This window comes from Giraffa tippelskirchi, chromosome 5 (genome assembly GCF_054371585.1).
Source record: "Giraffa tippelskirchi isolate mGirTip1 chromosome 5, T2T-mGirTip1v1.2.pri, whole genome shotgun sequence".
In the NCBI taxonomy this organism is placed as follows: Eukaryota; Metazoa; Chordata; class Mammalia; order Artiodactyla; family Giraffidae; genus Giraffa; species Giraffa tippelskirchi.
Window position 1 is genome coordinate 159,012,476 of NC_137279.1, and position 18,810 is coordinate 159,031,285.

Here is an 18,810-nt window from a genome sequence, read left to right on the forward strand (position 1 = left end):
GACACTTCACAGTGTTACCATTAGTTTTTTTATTGTTTTTTTTTGTTTGTTTTCTTTGTTTTGTTTTGTTTTTTTAGAAAAATATCACTTGTCAGACCTGGTAAAAAGATACACAATTTCAGCATGGCCTCTGCCTCTTAAGAAGAAACAAACTTTTTTTTAAATTGGAATATAATTGCTTTACAATGTTGGCTTAGTTTCTGACGTGCAACAAGGTGAATCAGCTATTATGTATCCATACATTCCCTCCTTCATGAGCCTCCTTCCCACCCCAGCCCCATCCCACCCCTCTAGGTCACCACAGAGCACCCAGCTGAGTTCCCTGTGCTATGCAGCAGCTTTCCACTAGCTATCTATTTTACACATGATAGTTTATATATCAATGCTGCATGCCTGTGTGCATGCCAAATCACTTTAGTTGTATCCAACTCTTTGCAACCCCATGGAGTATAGCCCATGGGATTCTCCAGGCAAGAATACTGGAGTGGGTTGCAGTGCCCTTCTCCAGGAGATCTTTCTGACCCAGGGATCAAACCCGCTTCTCTCATGTCTCCTGCAGTGGCAAGCGGATTCTTTACCACCAGTGCTACCTGGAAAATCCCATATATCAATGCCACTCTCTCAGTTTGCCCCACCCTCTCCTACCCCAACTGTGTCCACATGTCTGTTCTCTACATCTGCATTCCTGCCCTGCAAATAGGTTCATCAATACCATTTTTCTAGATTCCATGTATATGCATTGTGCTCAGTCACTCAGTCATGGCCAAACTTTGCGACCTCATGGACTGTAGTCCGTCAGGCTCCTCTCTCCATGGAATTTTCCAGGCAAGAATACTGGAGTGGGTAGCCATTTCCTTCTCCATTTATGCACATGGTTCGGAGTTTTTGTTCTTATTGTTTTTACCTCTGAGAACCCTCAAGAGTATCTTATTGATAGAATGATGAAGATGAGCACAATATTTAAGAATATATCTCTGAAGTGAGAAGATCTGAGTTTGAATCCTGATTCCACCATTTCCTGAAACATGTGACTTTGATGAGTTACTTAAATATTCTAATTCCTGTTAGTGAAATTTCGGTAACAGTGTTTTTACTTCATGTGGTAATTTTGAAAGTTGAATGAAGAAATTACATGTCTTGCATACACCTGGCACATAGAAAGGGCTCAATAAATGAAGCAGCACATAGATGACGTGAACATGACAGATACGTATGACAGCAAGGAAAAAGCCAAGGAATAGGAGTAAATACAGTGAGGCCAGAGCAGATGGTGGAGGGCCTGAAAATATTACAGAGAACTTCAAGTTATAAGACTTTATCCTTCATCTCTAAGAAATTAAAGAACCACTGAAAATTTTTGAATAGGATTTTTATTTTTTACTTTTTATAAAACATTTGATTGGTGTTTATTTAATTTTTAAAAATGCTTTATTTCTTTAGAGCAGTTTTAGGATGTAAATTGAACAGATTTCTCATGTATCCCCTTTCCCCACACATTCATAGCTCCCCTCTTTATCAACATCCCTCTCCAGAGTGGTGTATCTGTTACAACTGATGAACCTATGTTATCACATAATCACCCAAAGCACATGGTTTATATTATGGTTCACTCTTGGTATTGTACAGTCTATGGATTCGGACAAATGTATAATGTATTCACCATTATAAGATCATGCAGAACACTTTCACAGTCCTAAAAATCCTCTGTGCTCTGCCTATGCATCCCCCAGCCCCCACCCCAATGCTGCCTTCAGCTCCTGGCAACCACTGACCTTTTAATTGTCTCCACAATTGGACTATAAAGAAGGCTGAGTGCTGAAGTTTTGATGCTTTCAAACTGTGGAGTTGGAGAAGACTCTTGAGAGTCCCTTGGACTGCAAAGAAATCAAACTAGTCAATCCTAAAGGAAATCAATCCTGAATATTCATTGGAAGGACTGATGCTGAAGCTGAAGCTCCACTACTTTGGCCACCTGATGTGAAGAGCTGACTCATTGGAAAAGACTGATACTGGGAAAGATTGGAGGTAGAAGGAGAAGGGGACAACAAGAGGACGAGATGGTTGGATGGCATCACCGACTCAATGGACATGAGTTTGCGAAAGCTCCGGAAGACAGTGAAGGAAGGGAAGCCTGGCGTGCTACAGTCCATAGGATCGAAAAGAGGCAGACACAACTGAGCAACTGAACAACAACGATAGTTTAATCATTTCCAGAATGTCAGGTAGTTGGAATCATACAGTATGTAGCCTTTTCAGATTGGCTTTTTAGTAACATGCATTTAAGGTTTTTTTCATGTCTCTTCATGGCTTAATAGCTTAGCACTGAATAATGTTCAATTTTCTGGATGGACCACAGATTATGTATCTGTTCACCTATGGAAGGACATCTTATGCTTCTAAGTTTGGGCAATTATGAATAAAGCTGCTCTCAGTATGTCTGCAGGTTTTTTGTCTGGAGAAATGTTTTCAACTCCTTTGGGTAAAATCTAAGGAACTTAAATAAGATTTTGAATAAAATTTTGAATATGATAGAGGTTTTGTGTTTTCTTAAATGAAAGATTAATCTGGAGGCAGTGTGAAACATGGGTTGACAAAGTTGGGGAGAAGGCCTAGAATCAAAAAGAGGAAGGAAAAAGTCATTATAGCAAGGTACATAGAAAATGATGAATACCTGAAACAGGGTGAGAATATAGAATTAGAAAAAAATGAGAACTTGGGACTTTCCTGGTGATCCAGTGGTAAAGACTCAGCACTTCCACTGCAGGAGGCACAGGTTCAGTCCCTGGCCAGGGAATATGCCTCATGGTATGACTGGGGAAAAAAGGAGCACTTAAAAGTATCAGTTGTGTACTGATTAAATAAAGCAATTAAAGAAGAAAACTGAAGTGCAAAGCTCAGAACCTAATAAAAGTGATACTGGTGGTGAAACTTACTTAATAGAAAAGCCAGTTTATTCTGTTTTGTTTTATTGAGAAGTATGACTCTGATAAAGTCAGTTTTACAGCCTACATTTGACATTCAAGATGAAATATACTTGGCATAGAGTATACTTTATTAAGTGATGAGTCAAAGTTAATTTAATTGGATGGTGGGCAGTTAGACTGGTGCATCAAAGAGAAGACACAGAAATACTTGAGAGCACGGATGGAGAAAAATTCCCAAAGATGTAACAAGACCAGGTATTATAAATTTACCACAAGAGAAAAAAAAAATGCCCATCTTACATAGAAAAGAGATTTAGGGAGAGTAATGATCTTTTATCTCAATAATTCTGTTGTAATCATTGAAATAGGAATCAGATTGCTCTGAGCAAAAGTATGTGTTAATGTAATTAGGTGTACTAGAATTTTAGGAATGAAAAGATCCAGTGTTGCTGAGCCCTTGAATTCCAGAGGAAGCTTTGCTTCAGGCTTCACTGGTAATCCTCTTTCCTAATGTTTCTACATAGCAATTTCCATATTGGGCTGTGCTATTCATGTCCTTTACTTTCTGTAGAATTTCCAAAGAATCCTATAGAATTTTTATGTGACAAAGAAATTTTGTATTGAAAACTTGCCTAAGTTTGACATTTAACAATCTTTTTACTAAAATTAGACAATGTAGTAATCCTATGATCAGAGACTATACTTGCAAAAATGTAAAGTAACATACTTTACTGAGCCATGAGAAAACAGATTAAAGTACAGTTAGAAGAGAGAGTAGACTATAATCAAATCAAGAAAGTAAAGTATTTTACTTTCTTGGGAAGAGTTTTGTTCTTTTCAGTTTGTATATTGTGGGGGAGAACAGAGATAGTCATTAGAATCATAAAAATAGATTTTGTAATAGGATTAACAAACACAAGCATTTTTAAACAGTTAATTGTTCAAAATCTATATGAAAAATAACACAAATATCAGCAATATTCCTGCAGTCATCAGGAAAATATCTAATTTTGTCATAATTTCAATAAACTCAAGTTAGAAAGATGCTTCCTTTCACCTTCTGATTTTCTTTATATAGTATTTAGAAAATTAATTCAGAATTGTTTTTGGACCAAGCCACTGGCTTCTGTGATTTTAGTTCCCCAACCAGGGATCGAATCCAGGCTCTATGCAGTAAGAACACAGAGTCCTAACCACTGGACCATGAGGAAATTCCCCAGAACTTTTTGAAAGTAGTCAAAATGCAAAGTCACAATCTTTTGTCACCAGATACTATGTATAACAGACATTCCAATCTTTATCCCTGAATTTTATCTGATCCATGGCCCCAATCCCTTTCCTAAATTTCATCACAGGACGAGGTTGAGGGATGGTGGTGAGCTGTATATTATACATACTATTGGTAATTTTTTAAACTCAGTGTTAATGGTTAATTTTCTAGGCTGTACGTTTTTAGGTGGTCATGTATTCTATAAAGAAACACCCCTGTTCCCCCAGTTTGGCCTTGATTTTGAATTATTTTGATGCCAGTGGCAAAATATTGCATTCCCAGAACTCTTTGGGAGTTACCTTATCAAAACCCTCTACTACTACAATAACTAGTACATGCTTCTTTTGTAGCAATTACCAAACTATTTTAACTGCTTGTCCTTCTGCCCAGTAAACACAAAGTGTTTAACTACTGGATTCCTGTCTATTTTTTTCAGTCTGTAGGGCCTTGTTTTATGCTGGATACAAGTAAATGTTTGATAAATACCTTTATGGAGGAGAAGCAGGGACAGAGAGAAAAGAAAAGAAGGAAAGAAGTAAGGGAGGGAGGAAGGAAAGAACAAAGGAAAGGAGGACAGGAGAGAGTAAGGGAGAGAGGGAGGAAAAGGGGGGAAAGGAAAGTGTAAGTCCAATTAAAACAAGAAGTTTAAAATCTGAACCAGTAACTTTCAAATTCCTTATCACTTAACTCTTTAGGCATAAATGTTTTAATTTTTTAAATAGTATAGTAATGCTGCAAAATTGGTTTAAGAAAAATTTTAAATGTAGTTATAATACTAAGGTATTATTGCAAATAGTTTCATGTCTTCTCATTCAAAAATGACATATCTTGTAATACATTATCTCCAGGTTGTCTCTGGGTGTCTCTCAGTGTGGTCTCTGGGCCAGTAATATCAACATCACTTGTCAACTGATTAAAAATGCAAATTATCATGCCACATCCTAGATCTAGGCTTCAGCAGTACATGAACCGAGGACTTCTGGATGTACAACCTGGGTTTAGAAGTGGCAGACAAACCAGAGATCAAATTGCCAACATTTGCTGGATCATACAGAAAGCAATATAATTCCAGAAAAACATCTACTTCTGTTTCATTAACTGCAAGTAAAGCCTTTGACTGTGTGGATCACAACAAACTGTGGAAATTTCTTAAAGAGATTGGAATATAAGACCACCTTACCTGTCTTCTGAGAAACCTGTATGCAGGTCAAGAAGGACCAGTTAGAACCAGATATGGAACAACAGACTAGTTCAAAATTGGGAAAGGAGAATGTCAAGGCTGTATATTGTCACCCTGCTCATTTAACTTCTATGCAAAGTATATCATGCAAAATGCCAGGCTGGATGAATCACAAACTGGAATCAAGAATGCCAGGAGAAATATCAACAGCCTCAGATATGCAGATGATACCACTCTAATGGCAGAAAGCAAAGAAGAATCAAAGAGCCTCTTGATGAGGGTGAAAGAGGAAAGTGAAAAAGCTGGCTTAAAACTCAACTTCAAAAAACTAAGATCATGACATCTAGTCCCATCACTTCATGGCAAATAGAAGGGGAAAAAGTAGAAACAGTTACAGATTTTATTTTGGCAGGGTTGGTGGGGGGGAGTCCAAAATCACTCTAGACAGTGAATGGAATCATGAAATCAAAAGATGCTTGCTCCTTGGAAGAAAAGATATGACAGACCTAGATAGCATATCAAAAGCAGAGACATCACCTTGTCACCAAATGTCCATATAGTCAAAGCTATTTTTTTTTCCCAGTAGCCATGTACAGATGTGAGAGTTGGACCAAAAAGAAGGCTGAGCGTCAAAGAATTGATGCTTTTGAACTGTGGTGCTGGAGAAGATTCTTGAGAGCCCCTTGGACTGTAAGGAGATTCAACCAGTCAATCCTAAAGGAAATCAATCCTGACTATTCACTGAAGGACTGATGTGGAAACTGAAGCTCCAATATTTTGGCCACTTGATGCAAAGAGCCAACTCATTGGAAAAGACCCAATTGAAAGATTGAGGGCAGGAGGAAAAGAGGGCAGCAGAGGATGAGATGGTTGATGAGCATCATCTACTCAACGGACATGAGTTTGAGCAAACTTCGGAAGATAGTGAAGGACAGGGAGGCCTGGCTTACTGCAGTTCATGGGGTCAAAAAGAGTCAGACTTGACTTGGCAACTGAACAACAACAATACTAGATCTTCAGAGTCAGAAACTGAGATGGGCCCAGCCGTCTGCATTTCTTTGGTGATAGTGATGCTTCTTAAAGTTTTGAGAACCACTGCACATCACAACTGTTCAAAATTAGTCATGCTGTTGATGAAGAGGCACCACTCAGACTCAAATATTTTCAGGTTAGAGAAAATGATTAAATTATCACTTTAAAAAAAGTACAGTTTGTTCAGTATAAAAGATAACCCCACTACAGAACTTTTCAGAATACATGGAAATTTAGAAAGATATGGAAAAAACTCCAACTCTTCACTTAGTTTAGTCATAAACCCATTGGTCTCCTCTTGTTTTAGGCCCTTTCCCTCACCTAAATCTTCACTGTAAAAATAAAATTGTGAAAATAATTAAAAATTTTAAAACATCAAAAAACTCCAAGATATGAAATTTTTTTAAAAAAGAAAAGTATAATATTTATTTTTGTGATACAAAGCCCTCAAGATTTACTCGTAGCAGCCTTCCAAAAGAGGCCATCTAAGAGCACACATTCTGAAATCAGGCAAACATCAGTTCTATTCCAACTCAGTAACTAAAGTCAACATGCTCTTCAGCGCCTTTGAGTTTGGTTCGTTATCTGTAAACCCAAATTCTACCAGACTAACAGAGATGTTTGTGAAGTGTTTATCAAATCGCCCGGCGCCGCCGGCACTTTTGCAGATGGAAAAGTCACAGCAAGATTAGCCTGGGAGTCAGCCGTGCACGGAGGACAGCTGGTTCTCCAAGTGAGAAGCCTTTCTGCGGCTCTCAAAGACCAATGGAAGCTCTCCAAAGTAATTCCGCAGGCCCAGGGGAAGGACCTGCCTCTAACAGATGCACTGTCCCTTTAAGAGCCTTCCTCCTCTGCTAGACTCCCGGTTAGGCCCAGGCGTAGGCGGAACCGGAAGTTGTAGGGAAGGCGCCGGTTCCCAGCATGGCGGCCGCCTGTCCCTGCAGGCCGATTGCTCCCGAGACTGCTGCCGCCCGGCTCCTGGGTGTCCTGTGGTTCGTGTCAGTCACCACGGAACCTTGGGGAGCTGCCGCTGGGGGCGGCGAAGAAACACTTAAGTGCGAGGACCTCAAAGTGGGACAATATCCTCTGTGAGGAGCACCCCATGGGGGTGAGGTAGATTTGGAGTCGAGAGTGGATAGGAACCCTCTGGTCGGGCTAGGGTTGTGCTGAAGGGAACGGTGACCTGTGACCTCTAATGACCGAAGGAGCCCGGGACGGGGAGTGCAGAGAAATGTGGGGGTGAGAGGACAGAAGCTAGTCTGTGAGATTTCCTTGGGGTTTTACTGATCGTTGGCTCTTCTTTTGATCCGTCTTTCTTTCTTTATTTTTTTAGTCAGTGGATTTGTTTGTTCAACACGGAGATACTGAAATTTGTTAGGTGGTCATGTTTTTAGGCATTAGAATTACAAGTTCAAAGATAGATCCGATTCTGGAAATTTGCCGATTTAGGGGGAGACAAGGAAGATCCCCTGGAGGAGGGCAGGGCAGCCCAGTTCATTATTCTTGCCTGGAGAATCCCATCAGAGTAGCCTGGCGGGGCTGCAAAGAGTGGGACAGGACTGAAGCGACTTAGCACGCAGGCAAGAACGATATAGCCAATGTATGATGCCACTTTATTATTAACTTCGCATTTATTACTTTCATTTATCTCAATCTCCTTGAGATCCCAGACTGTACTGGGGCAAATTCCTGCTCCACTTTGTAACCAATTTGAGCTTTGAGCTTGGGGATCGCTAAGAGTCCCACACGACTTAGCGACTGAACAACAACGAAATTAACAGTGGTACCAACTGAAAGGTGTGTTGTGCTAAATTAGTACCAGTAAGTCACTTAGAACAGTGCCTGGCACATAGCAGGGGCTATATGTGTTTAGCTCTCATGTGTTTACTGATGAGAAAACAGGCTGGAGGAGTTAAATAGATCTGTTTATTGTCATGGCTCTGATAAAGGGAGGAGGAATATATATAAAATGGGAGTTACATTCAAATCGAAATAGATACTTTTGTATAAAATTAGATAATTTCATATAAATTGTAGAACAGAAAAATTAAGAACAGAAGCCAGAGATGCAAGAAAGATTCTATGAGAGGGAATCTTAAAATTAAGAAAATTCTGTTGTACAGTATTTTTATGTGAGTTGAAGAGAGGCCACCATTACTAAATTTTTACAGAATAGCTCTAATTTGCTGATTACCGTTGTGCTAGGTGTTTGAGAATCACTGACCTGGTAAGTTGAGTCCTTTTGTTTGGCAGAAATGTCGCAGTGATTTTTTCTCATAAAATAATTGGGCAGTATGAAGAGTTGTGCTTTAAAAAAAATTTTTTTAATCATTTTTTAAAATTTGAATTAATTTTTATTTTTGGCTGCACTGGGTCTTTGTTGCTCTCTCTGTCTTTCTCTAGTTGTGCTGTGAGGGCTTCTTATTGTGGTGGCTTCTCTTGTCATGGAGCATGGGCTCAAGGTTCAAGGGCTTGGTTGCTCTGCCACATGTGGAATCTTCCTGGACCAGGGATCAAATCCGTGTCCCCTGCATTGGCAGACAGAATCTTAACCACTGGACTACTAGGAAAGTCCTAGTTGTGCTTTTTGAACCTTAAAAGTGACTGAGCATACAAGACGATGTGAACTGGAAAATGTTGTTCCTGGCACAAAGATGAGATTTCCAATAGTGATTCAGAAACCCAAAGCAGGTGTCAAACTCTGTCTACAGAGACAACTTGTGAATACCTTACTTATCTCATATTTGTGTCAATAAAATATTCAGGAAACAGAAAAGCACCCTTCCCGCCTCGGGCCCCAAGTGCATCTATTAGAGGATCAATATTATGTTTCAAAAGCTTAAAACCCTGTTGGGAAGATCATGTAGACCCACCTTAAGTAACCAACTTCCTTGCAGTATGGTAGAATTTACCTTTGGCTTGGAATCAGGAAATGTGATATTACTACCTATCACTTACTCCACTTTGCATAAGTCACTCAAAGTTTGAGCCCCGGTTTGCTTTATTAATGTGCAGATAATAGTATCCACGTCACAGGGTTATTCGTGTTGCATGAAATTATATGTATGGTAATACTTGGGCCCTGTGAATAATTTCATCAGACATCTGGAAACTGATTTTTTTTTAACCTGAAATTCTCATAATACTTCGGTAGAGATTTTTACTTTCATTTTTTCTTTGTGCTTTGTGCTTAAACCCTGACTGATGTTCTTTAAGGATGGCACCCTCTGCTAGAGCTTTTAGTGTACTTTTCCTTAAATGAATTAATGTTCAGATATGATTTAGTGACACTGAAAGTGTATCTGTGCTTGTGCTTGTTGACCTGGACAAACTAACATCCTCTCTTTACATGTAATTATAAACATAACTATATGACACATTAAAGACAAGATGATAGCGTTTTGTATTGGAATGTTGTTTATATTTCCTTAACTTTTCTACATATATTTGTAAAGATCCAAAAATAAATGATGCTACACAAGAACCAGTTAACTGTACAAACTACACAGCTTATGGTAAGACTTCCAGAAACATTTTTTTTTTAATTATTTTTAAAACATTATTTCATAGATGAATGTGTGGTTGCTAAAAGTAATTAATAAATGTGTTTTTTCTTGAGTTACTTCATCCTTCTGTTTCCAGAGCAACTTAATATTAGAGAACAAGTAGGTTGTTAATATTTTTAAAAAAGGATCTTATTCTATTAAATTATATAAATTGAGAAATTTATTTTCATTCATTTTTTTTAAAGCTTTTGGAATCAGTTTATATAGCTTTCTTGATGCCTTGTATTCATCATGCTGTGTTTTACAAAGGTGCCTCTTTAGATTTTTAATTACTCAGAAAGAACTTGAAAGGAGACTTACGGTTCAACAATGTGCAGCAAGGAGCTAGTAATATATCACCCATATCTTGCACTTGTAAAATATACTTAGGTACCTCCTAAGTATGAAAACAATATGATAAGGATTTTAAGTGCACATCAGTATTTTATTACTGAGATGGTTTGATAATGGATAACACCCTCAACCTAATGATGTGAGGGAGCTTCTGTTATTCCAAAAAGTATTTAATGCCAGATAAAGATTAATAAGTTGTTTTGTTTAGCCTTTTCTTCTGAAGTGTTATATGTTGGAAGGGGGTAGATAGATGTATGCTGGAGCTATTTGGATTTGGCATTCATATCTGGCATAGTACATAATGTTGGTTAATATCTAGTATTTAATATCTAGTAATATCTACTATTTAATATCTATTAAATATTAATTATCTTGAGAAAAGAATACCTACTGAATATATACTGATTGTTTTATTGTTTAGATGGGAAATAAGGCAATAATTGATGTTTTCTTTATGAATGAAAGCTACTAAACAGACTCATTATGGAAATGAGATTAAAGTGAATTTTTACTGCAAAAAACTTTGTTTTTATAAAGTATCCTATAGTCAAATAATTGACTTCTTGATTATGATTTTGTATATATTTTAAAAAGATCTCCTCTTTTTATCTCTTCACATTTTGACACACTGTTAACCCCATTCTAATAAGCAAAGATATTTGAAAGTAAGTTGTGTTCAACTTTATAGCAGATATTTTGCTAGTATTCTGGAGTAATGAAATTTATCATATAAACAGTAATAGGTAATATATATTTGATTTTTATAGTAAATATTGCTCAATGTGTATACATTTATTTAATTTGGATATGTTAGACTTAAAGGAACTTTGCACATAGTTTTAAATTGCTTTATAAATATACACTGACTTTCCTGTGTTAGAGTTCAGTCTTTTATAGTGTGCTCTCAGAATGGAGAATATTGTTGACATACATAAAGAAGAATGAGTTTTCAGATATCCAGCTACTTAAATGATATATGTTGGAAGTCATTGAATACTATTGTTGACTCAGGTAACATTAAACTAGGAATGAGGCAGCCTGCTATCTCATGCCTTTTCTAGTATGCAGATTTCTTTGTAGGTATGAAGATTTTGAAGGAAATTGTTCTAAAAAGGAAATTTAGAATAAATTTGAAGGAAATTACAACTAAAAAGAATAGTTTCTGACCAAAAAGAGCTCTACCCTCTAGTTAGGTGTCTCTTTTGTAAAATAAGTTTGAATCCACTTAAGTATTATCACTGAGTAAGTTTATAAACAAATACAAAATCAAATGATCATGTTGCTAGGATATATAAAAGGACTTAGAGGTATTATGGTTCTGTCATGGCCTGTCAGGTAAGTAATCATAGATGATGTAAATGAAGAGCTGCAGAGAAATAAAAGGAAGGCTTTCTATATAAGGGAATGGGGTGGTTATTTATTTGGAGAGAATAAACCAAAAGTGCCTAACAATCTGGAACACATACATAAAATGTTCTAAATCAATAAATAAATGACCTTAGATTGTTATGATTTTAAAAAGAAAATAAAGTTTCTGAGACAACTATGACTCACCAGGCTTCTACATATGAGTGTATAATTTATGCATGACCCAAAAGTGTTCAGCCAAGATCTGGGATAGGTTCTACCAGCCTGTCCCTATCAGGAAGCTATATTTGTCCACAGGATGCTTTTTTTAAAATTTCCTTTTTAAAACATGGAAAGACTAGTGGAGTGGCTGTGGTGAATTATTTCTGAGTCCTTCTGCAAGGACATCAAAATAACCCTTGAAACATGCTGCTTCTGTTTTTTTCATTGAGCGTATGATAGACTCACAGAATCTTCAAACTAAGTTTAATTTTCTTAAACTATACTTTTTGGTAAGGAATTAGTGGATGGAATGTTTTACAGAGAGGGAAGTTTAGGAGTATAGAGTAAGAATTGGGACCAAAGGCAAAGGAGATTGAGTTATAACAGTAAACTCTTGTGGTCTTTAAATGGTTGTCAGCCCAATACCAGTTAACAAGCATCTTTATTTTTTGAGAAATTGTTTGTAATAAATAGTTTAATAATTAAAATAATTAAATGGATTAAAACAAAAGTGCAAATTTATATTATAAACTATCTGTTATTGTTGTTCAGTTGCTAAGTTATGTTCGACTCTGTGACCACATGGACTTCAGCACGCCAGGCTTCGCTGTCCTTCACCGTCTCCCAGAGTTTGCTCAAACTCATGTCCATTGAGTCTGTGATGCCATCCAGTGATCTCATCATCTGTCACTCCTTTCTCCTCCTGCCCTCAATCTTTCCCAACATCCGGGTCTTTTCCAATGAGTCAGCTCTTCACATCTGGTGGCTGAAGTATGGAAGCTTCAGCATCAGTTCTTCTAATAAATATTCAGGGTTGATTTCCTTTAGGATTGACTGGTTTGATCTCCTTGCTGTCCAGGCGACTCTTAAGAGTCTTCTCCAGCATCACAATTCAAAAGCATCAATTATTTGGCACTCAGCCTTTTTTGTAGTCCAACTCTCACATCCATACATGACTACTGGAAAAAAAATAGCTTTGACTATTGAGACCTTTGTCAGTAAAGTGATGTCTCTGCTTTTTAATATGCTGTCTAGGTTTGTCATAGCTTTTCTTCCAAGGAGCAAGCATCTTTAAATTTCACTGCAGTCACCATCTGCAGTGATTTTGGAGCCCAGGAATATAAAATCTATAACTATTTCAACTTTTTCCCCATCTGTTTGCTATGAAGTGATGGGACTGGATGCCATGAACTTAGTTTTTTGAAGTTGAGTTTTAAGCCAGCTTTTTCACTCATGCATTGGAGAAGGAAATGGCAACCCACTCCAGTGTTCTTGCCTGGAGAATCCCACGGATGGGGGAGCCTGGTGGGCCACCGTCTATGGGGTCGCACAGAGTCGGACACGACTGAAGCGACTTAGCAGCAGCAGCAGCAGCAGCTTTTACTCTCATCAAGAGGCTCTTTAGTTCGTCCTTGCTTTCTGCCAGTAGAGTAGTATCATCTGCATAACTGAGGTTGTTAATATTTCTCCTGGCAACCTTGATTGCAGCTTGTGATTCACCCAGTTGGCACTTCACATGATGTACTCTGCATAGAAGTTAAATAAGCAGAGTGACAATATACAGCCTTGTCGTACTTTCCCAATTTTGACGCGGCCCGTTGTTCAATGTCTGGTTCTGTTACTTCTAGACTGCGTGCAGGTTTTTCAGGAGACAGGTAAGGTGGTCTCGTATTCCCATCTCTTTTAGAATTTTCCACAGTTTGTTGTGATCCACACTGTCAAAGGATTTAGCATAGTCAATGAAGCAGAAGTAGGTCTTTTTCTGGAATTTCCTTGCTTTTTCTATGATCCAGCAGATGTTGGCAATTTGATCTCTGGTTCCTCTGCTTTTTCTAAATTAAGCTTGTATATCTGGAAGGTTTTGGTTCATGTACTGTTGAAGCCTAGCTAGAAGGATGTTGACCATTACTTTGCAAGCACATGAAATGAGTGCACTTGTATGATAGTTTGAATGTTCTTTGGGATTGGAATGAAAACTGACCTTTTCCAGTTTTATGACCATTGTTGAGTTCTCCAAATTTGCTGGCATATTGAGTGCAGCACCTTAACTGCATCATCTTTTAGGACTTGAAATAGCTCAGCTGGAATTCCATCACCTCTATAAGCTTTGTTTGTTGTAATGCTTCCTAAGGCCCACTTGACTTCACACTCCAAAATGTATGACTAGGTCAGTAACCACACCATTGTGGTTATCCAGTCATTAAGACTTCTTTGTAAAGTTCTTCTGTGTATTCTTGCCACAATTTCTTAATCACATCTGCTTCTATTATGTCCTTGTCTTGTGTGTGCTGTGCTAAGTCGCTTCAGTCAGGTCCAACTTTTTGCGATCCTATGGACCATAGCCCACCAGACTCCTCTGTCCATGAGATTCTCCAGTCAAGAATATTGGAGTGAGTTGCTGTTCTGTCCTCCAGGGAATCTTCCAAACCCAGGAATCGAACCTGCATTGGCAGGTGGGTTCTTTACCACTAGCGCCACCTGGGAAACCCAAAACTATATATTATTGGGAAAATATTTAATTTATTAAGATGTTATTTATTGTATGGCATTCTGCTAAGTGGTAGAGATGATATATTAAAAAAAGACAATTTCTGCCCTCAAGGAGTGTGCTGTCTAGTACATATATATATACATATTGACATACATAGCAAGTGTTTTCAATTTTCCAATCAGTAAAATACCAAAGTATTAAAAACCCATTTCCAGAAATTTTGCTCTGGTCCTTTGACACAGGTCTTTTTTATTAAGGTTTTATTGAAATATATTTATGGAAAACTACACTTAAATATTGTTGTTGTTGTTGTTGTTGTCCAGTTGCTCAATCGTATCTGACTCTTTGTGACCCCATGGACTACAGCATGCCAAGTCTCCCTGTCCTTCACCATCTCCTAGAGCATGCTCAAACTCCTGTCCACTGAGTCAGTGATGCTATCCAACCATCTCGTGTCCTCTGTCATCCCTTTCTCCTGTGTTCAATCTTTCCAGCATCAAGGTCTTTTCCAAAGAGTCAGTTCTTCGCATCAAGTGGCCAAAGGATTGGAGTTTCAGCATCAGTCCTTCCGATGAATATTCAGGATTGATTTCTTTTAGGATTGACTGGTTGAATCTCCTTGCAGTCCTAGGGACTCTCAAGAGTCTTCTCCAGCACATTTCAAAAACATCAATTCTTTGACATTCAGTCTTCATGGTCCAGCTCTCACATCCATATATCACTACTGGAAAAACTCTAGCTTTGACTGTATGGACCTTTGTAGGCAAAGTGATTTCTCTGCTTTTTAATACACTGTCTAGGTTTGTCATAGCTTTTCTTCCAAGTAGTAAATGTCTTTTAATTTTATGACTAGAGTAGAATCCCACACCATTTCCTGTCTAGGTCACTCCTTTTTACTGTTATGAAACTTCATTGATTACTTTGAGTTTAGCTTTCTTGTGCTTAAAAAAATAGTTCTGCTTTATATAATCAAGAAATACTATCAAGGTTAAATTGTTGTTGTTCACTCACTCAGTTGTGTCCAACTCTTTGCTACCCCATGGTCTGCAGCACGCCAGGCCTCCCTGTCCCTCAGCATCTCCCAAAGTTTGCCCAAGTTCATGTCCATTGCATCGTTGATGACTTAAGTTGATACCATTTAAATCCCAGTCACTGGCCAAAGCCAAACATTTTGCAGGAAAACTGCAAATGGAATAATTTTCAGGATTGTAGCATCTTGCTTAATTTTGTCCATTAGTTAACATTTATGGGTAACTGGCTTCCTAAATCTCATCATACAGACTTATTTTTACTTGTTTCTGAAATCAGTGTAAGCATGGCATTATTGTGGTGTAATGAAAAGGGTGTTGATTAAAAGTGATGAATGTTGGTCTAGGACTTAAAGAATGTTACCTAGTGTGAGACTTTGGTCAGCTTGTTTAATTTCTTGGAATGTCAGTTTTTCTGTTTGCACAAGGAAAAAAAAAAAAAGCATATTACTAGTTCTGTCTACATAACAGGTTTTTTTAAAAAATAAGGATCAAATGAAGTCACTATAAAATATGTAAAAATGAATAAATTCTAGGGCTGTAGGTGTCCATTGAATTAATTTCATTTCACAAAGTCTTTAATTACTTTTACAGTCATTCACATGTTATATTTATTCGTGTCAGGTTCAGTCTCTTCGTCTTCTCAGTGTTGAAGTTCTCCAAGTTTTTAGAGTTTAAGTTGAACATTTTCTCTAGCCAGGCACCATGCTTTACATGCCAAATGCCTTTAATACTTGGCTAGTAGTATTACAAGGGTCTTATTTTTGTTTCACAGATTACAAAACAAGGGCCAGTGAGACTTCATAACTTGACCAGAAGAACATACTAGTTAAGTGACAGAGTTTGGAGTTAAACCTAAATTTGCCCCATTCTGAAGTACTGCATTTTGGCATTTTCTATCAGTTCAAACAAATCTGATGCGTCTCAATGTTTCTCTTATTATTTTCTCATGTCATCTCACTTTATACTGAGAGCAGCCCCTCATCCATCCTCTCTAAAGTATGTAGTTTTTGTCCCTTGAAATAATTAGCTCATACTTCTGTCAGACTTCTCTAGAAATATTGTAGCAATGTGATCTCCCCTTCACTCTGGTACTTCCACTAATTGTATCTTTCCTGAGGTTCTAAGCCTGAAATGTTGGGCATTTTTCTCTCCTTATCTGTCTCATTGACTACAAAGTAGCTCATATTGAATACAGATCATTTCTTATATTAGAAATGATAAAATACATTGAAAACTAAAGTTGCCAAAATTTGAGAGTTTGAACAATTATTCATATTTTTATAAAGCATTTTTACAACTCACCTATAAATGTTTGAGAGCTTCCCAGGTGGCTCAGTGGTAAAGAATCCGCCTGCAATGCAGGAGACACAGGAGATTCATGGGTTTGATCCCTGGATTGGGAAGATTCCTTGGAGGAGGAAATGGCAACCCACTCCAGTAATCTTGCCTGGGAAATCCCATGGACAGAGCAACCTGTCGGTCTACAGCTCATGAAGTTACAAAGAGTCAGACATGACTGACAGGCACGCATGCCCACCTCCAGAAATGTTTAATCTTTCAAAATTTTGTAAAGGAAGCTGTAATCTCAAAAAACAGTACATTTCTCTAAAGCAGAGTATGTTGGACAAAGCCTTTAGGGGAATCATCCCAGGTCCTCGGCAGTGAAAATCCCAAGTCCTAATCACTGGACAGCAGGGAAAGCCCCACATCAGTCTAATCTCTGCTTCTGTCTTCACACTGCATCCTGCTTGCATGTCTTCACATCGTCTTCTCCCTGTGTATGTTCATTTTCCCATTTTTGAAGGATACCCATCTTACTGCATTAGGGCCCACCCTAATGACCTCATCTTAACTTAGATGCAAAGTTGGATTGCAAACTTAAATTTGCAAAGATGCTATTTCCAAGTAAGGTCACATTCTGAGTTGCTGAGGGTTAGGACTTCAATATATCTTTTTGGGAAAGTGCAATTCAGCGCACAGTATGTCTTTACAATAATCAATTTCCAGATTCTCAGTTTTGTTTTGTTTTTTTTTTAATTTTTTAGTTGAAGGATAATTGTTTTACAGAATTTTGTGGTTTTCTGTCATACATCAGCAAGAATCAGTTTTTATTATATGTATTTTTTCCTACAATTAATGTAAAATTTCTGAATTTAAAAGAAGAGCCCTTTCATATTCTTGGTTGGATCATGATAGATATAAAATTGCTGTGTTTAGATTCCTCTGTAAAGAATGCTATAATACTTCAATATTAAGGGCAGTATTTACAGTATGCTGGAAAAAAAATTTTCCGAGCCATTTAAATCCATGGTGAAAAATTTTAGATGTCAACTTAAAAATGTGTGAGGTAATATATAGTTTTAAAAAATTTTAGGGAGTATGTGAGCAAAATTTTTTGAACACAGCTGATCTAGAGCATTGTTTTTCACCCTTAGTAATGTTTGGGGCTAGATAATTATTGTGAGGAGGCTATCTTGTGCATTGTAGAAGTTTTAGAAGCATCCTGGCCTCCATCCACTAGATGCCAGTAGCATTTTCCCAGTAGTGACAACCAAAAATGTTTCCAGACATTGCCAAATATCCCCTGGAAAGCAAAATTCTTTCTGTCATTCCTCCATCATTTAAATAGTACATACTCGTCTCCTTTCAGTCGGGAACATAGAAAATGGATTAGCATTTCAGATGCTTGTTCATCTCAGTTATGAGTCATCTGCTATCTGCTCATGCTCATGCCCAGTCGCCCACTTGTGTACGACTGTTTGCGACCCCATGGACTGGGGCCCGCCTGGCTTCTCTGTCCATGGAATTTTCCAGGCAAGAATACTGGAGTGGGTTGCCATGCCCTCCTCCAGAGGATCTTCCCAACTCAGGGATTGAACCCGCTTCTCTCGTGTTTCCTGCATTGGTAGGTGGATTCTTTACCACTGTGTCACCTGGGAAGCTGTCTGCCATATATCTCCAGTCAAAAGCATGACCTAAGATGGCAGACCAAGAGATACAACTTAAGGGACATAATAATAATTGATTCACAAAAGGCAGATGGCCAAACAGCTACATATAAATCATCTGTTGACTTTTGTTGCCCATCTCTGTCGATCCTAACATTATAAGCCCTTGCTTATATCTGGAATCAATGTGAGAAAAGGTTATGTGGAAAACTTTTATTGTTTTGTAAAGGTTCTTATTATTAAGGACTTTCTCTATTACATTCATTTACTCTTATGTCATGTACCAAATCAAGTTCCCACAGTGGTTTAGAGGTGAATTGGTATGCTTTCAGTTATATCACAGTAGCTCTGTAGCTCTTTCTGCCTTACTACCAGGAACCTCTAAGCTAAACTTGTGGTCAATTACACTGTATTCCCTTAGTTGTTTCCTAGGATAATTATTTCTTCACTCTCTCTCTTCCTTTCA

General features: G+C 37.8%; 1 protein-coding gene across 2 annotated transcripts in view; it reads left to right on the forward strand.

The window, feature by feature from the left end:
* The first annotated feature begins 7,303 nt into the window (after positions 1-7,303).
* The window catches only part of TM2D1 (TM2 domain containing 1), a 46,427-nt gene continuing 34,920 nt past the window's right edge, over positions 7,304-18,810 (forward strand). For both annotated transcript variants that reach the window (XR_014052706.1, XM_081486638.1), the window contains exons 1-2: positions 7,304-7,485; positions 9,848-9,921. Coding sequence is in view for 1 of the 2 variants with exons in the window: in XM_081486638.1 (XP_081342764.1) it covers positions 7,328-7,485; positions 9,848-9,921 (232 nt within the window). In the remaining variant the exon portion in view is untranslated. The remainder of the gene's footprint in view (positions 7,486-9,847; positions 9,922-18,810) is intronic.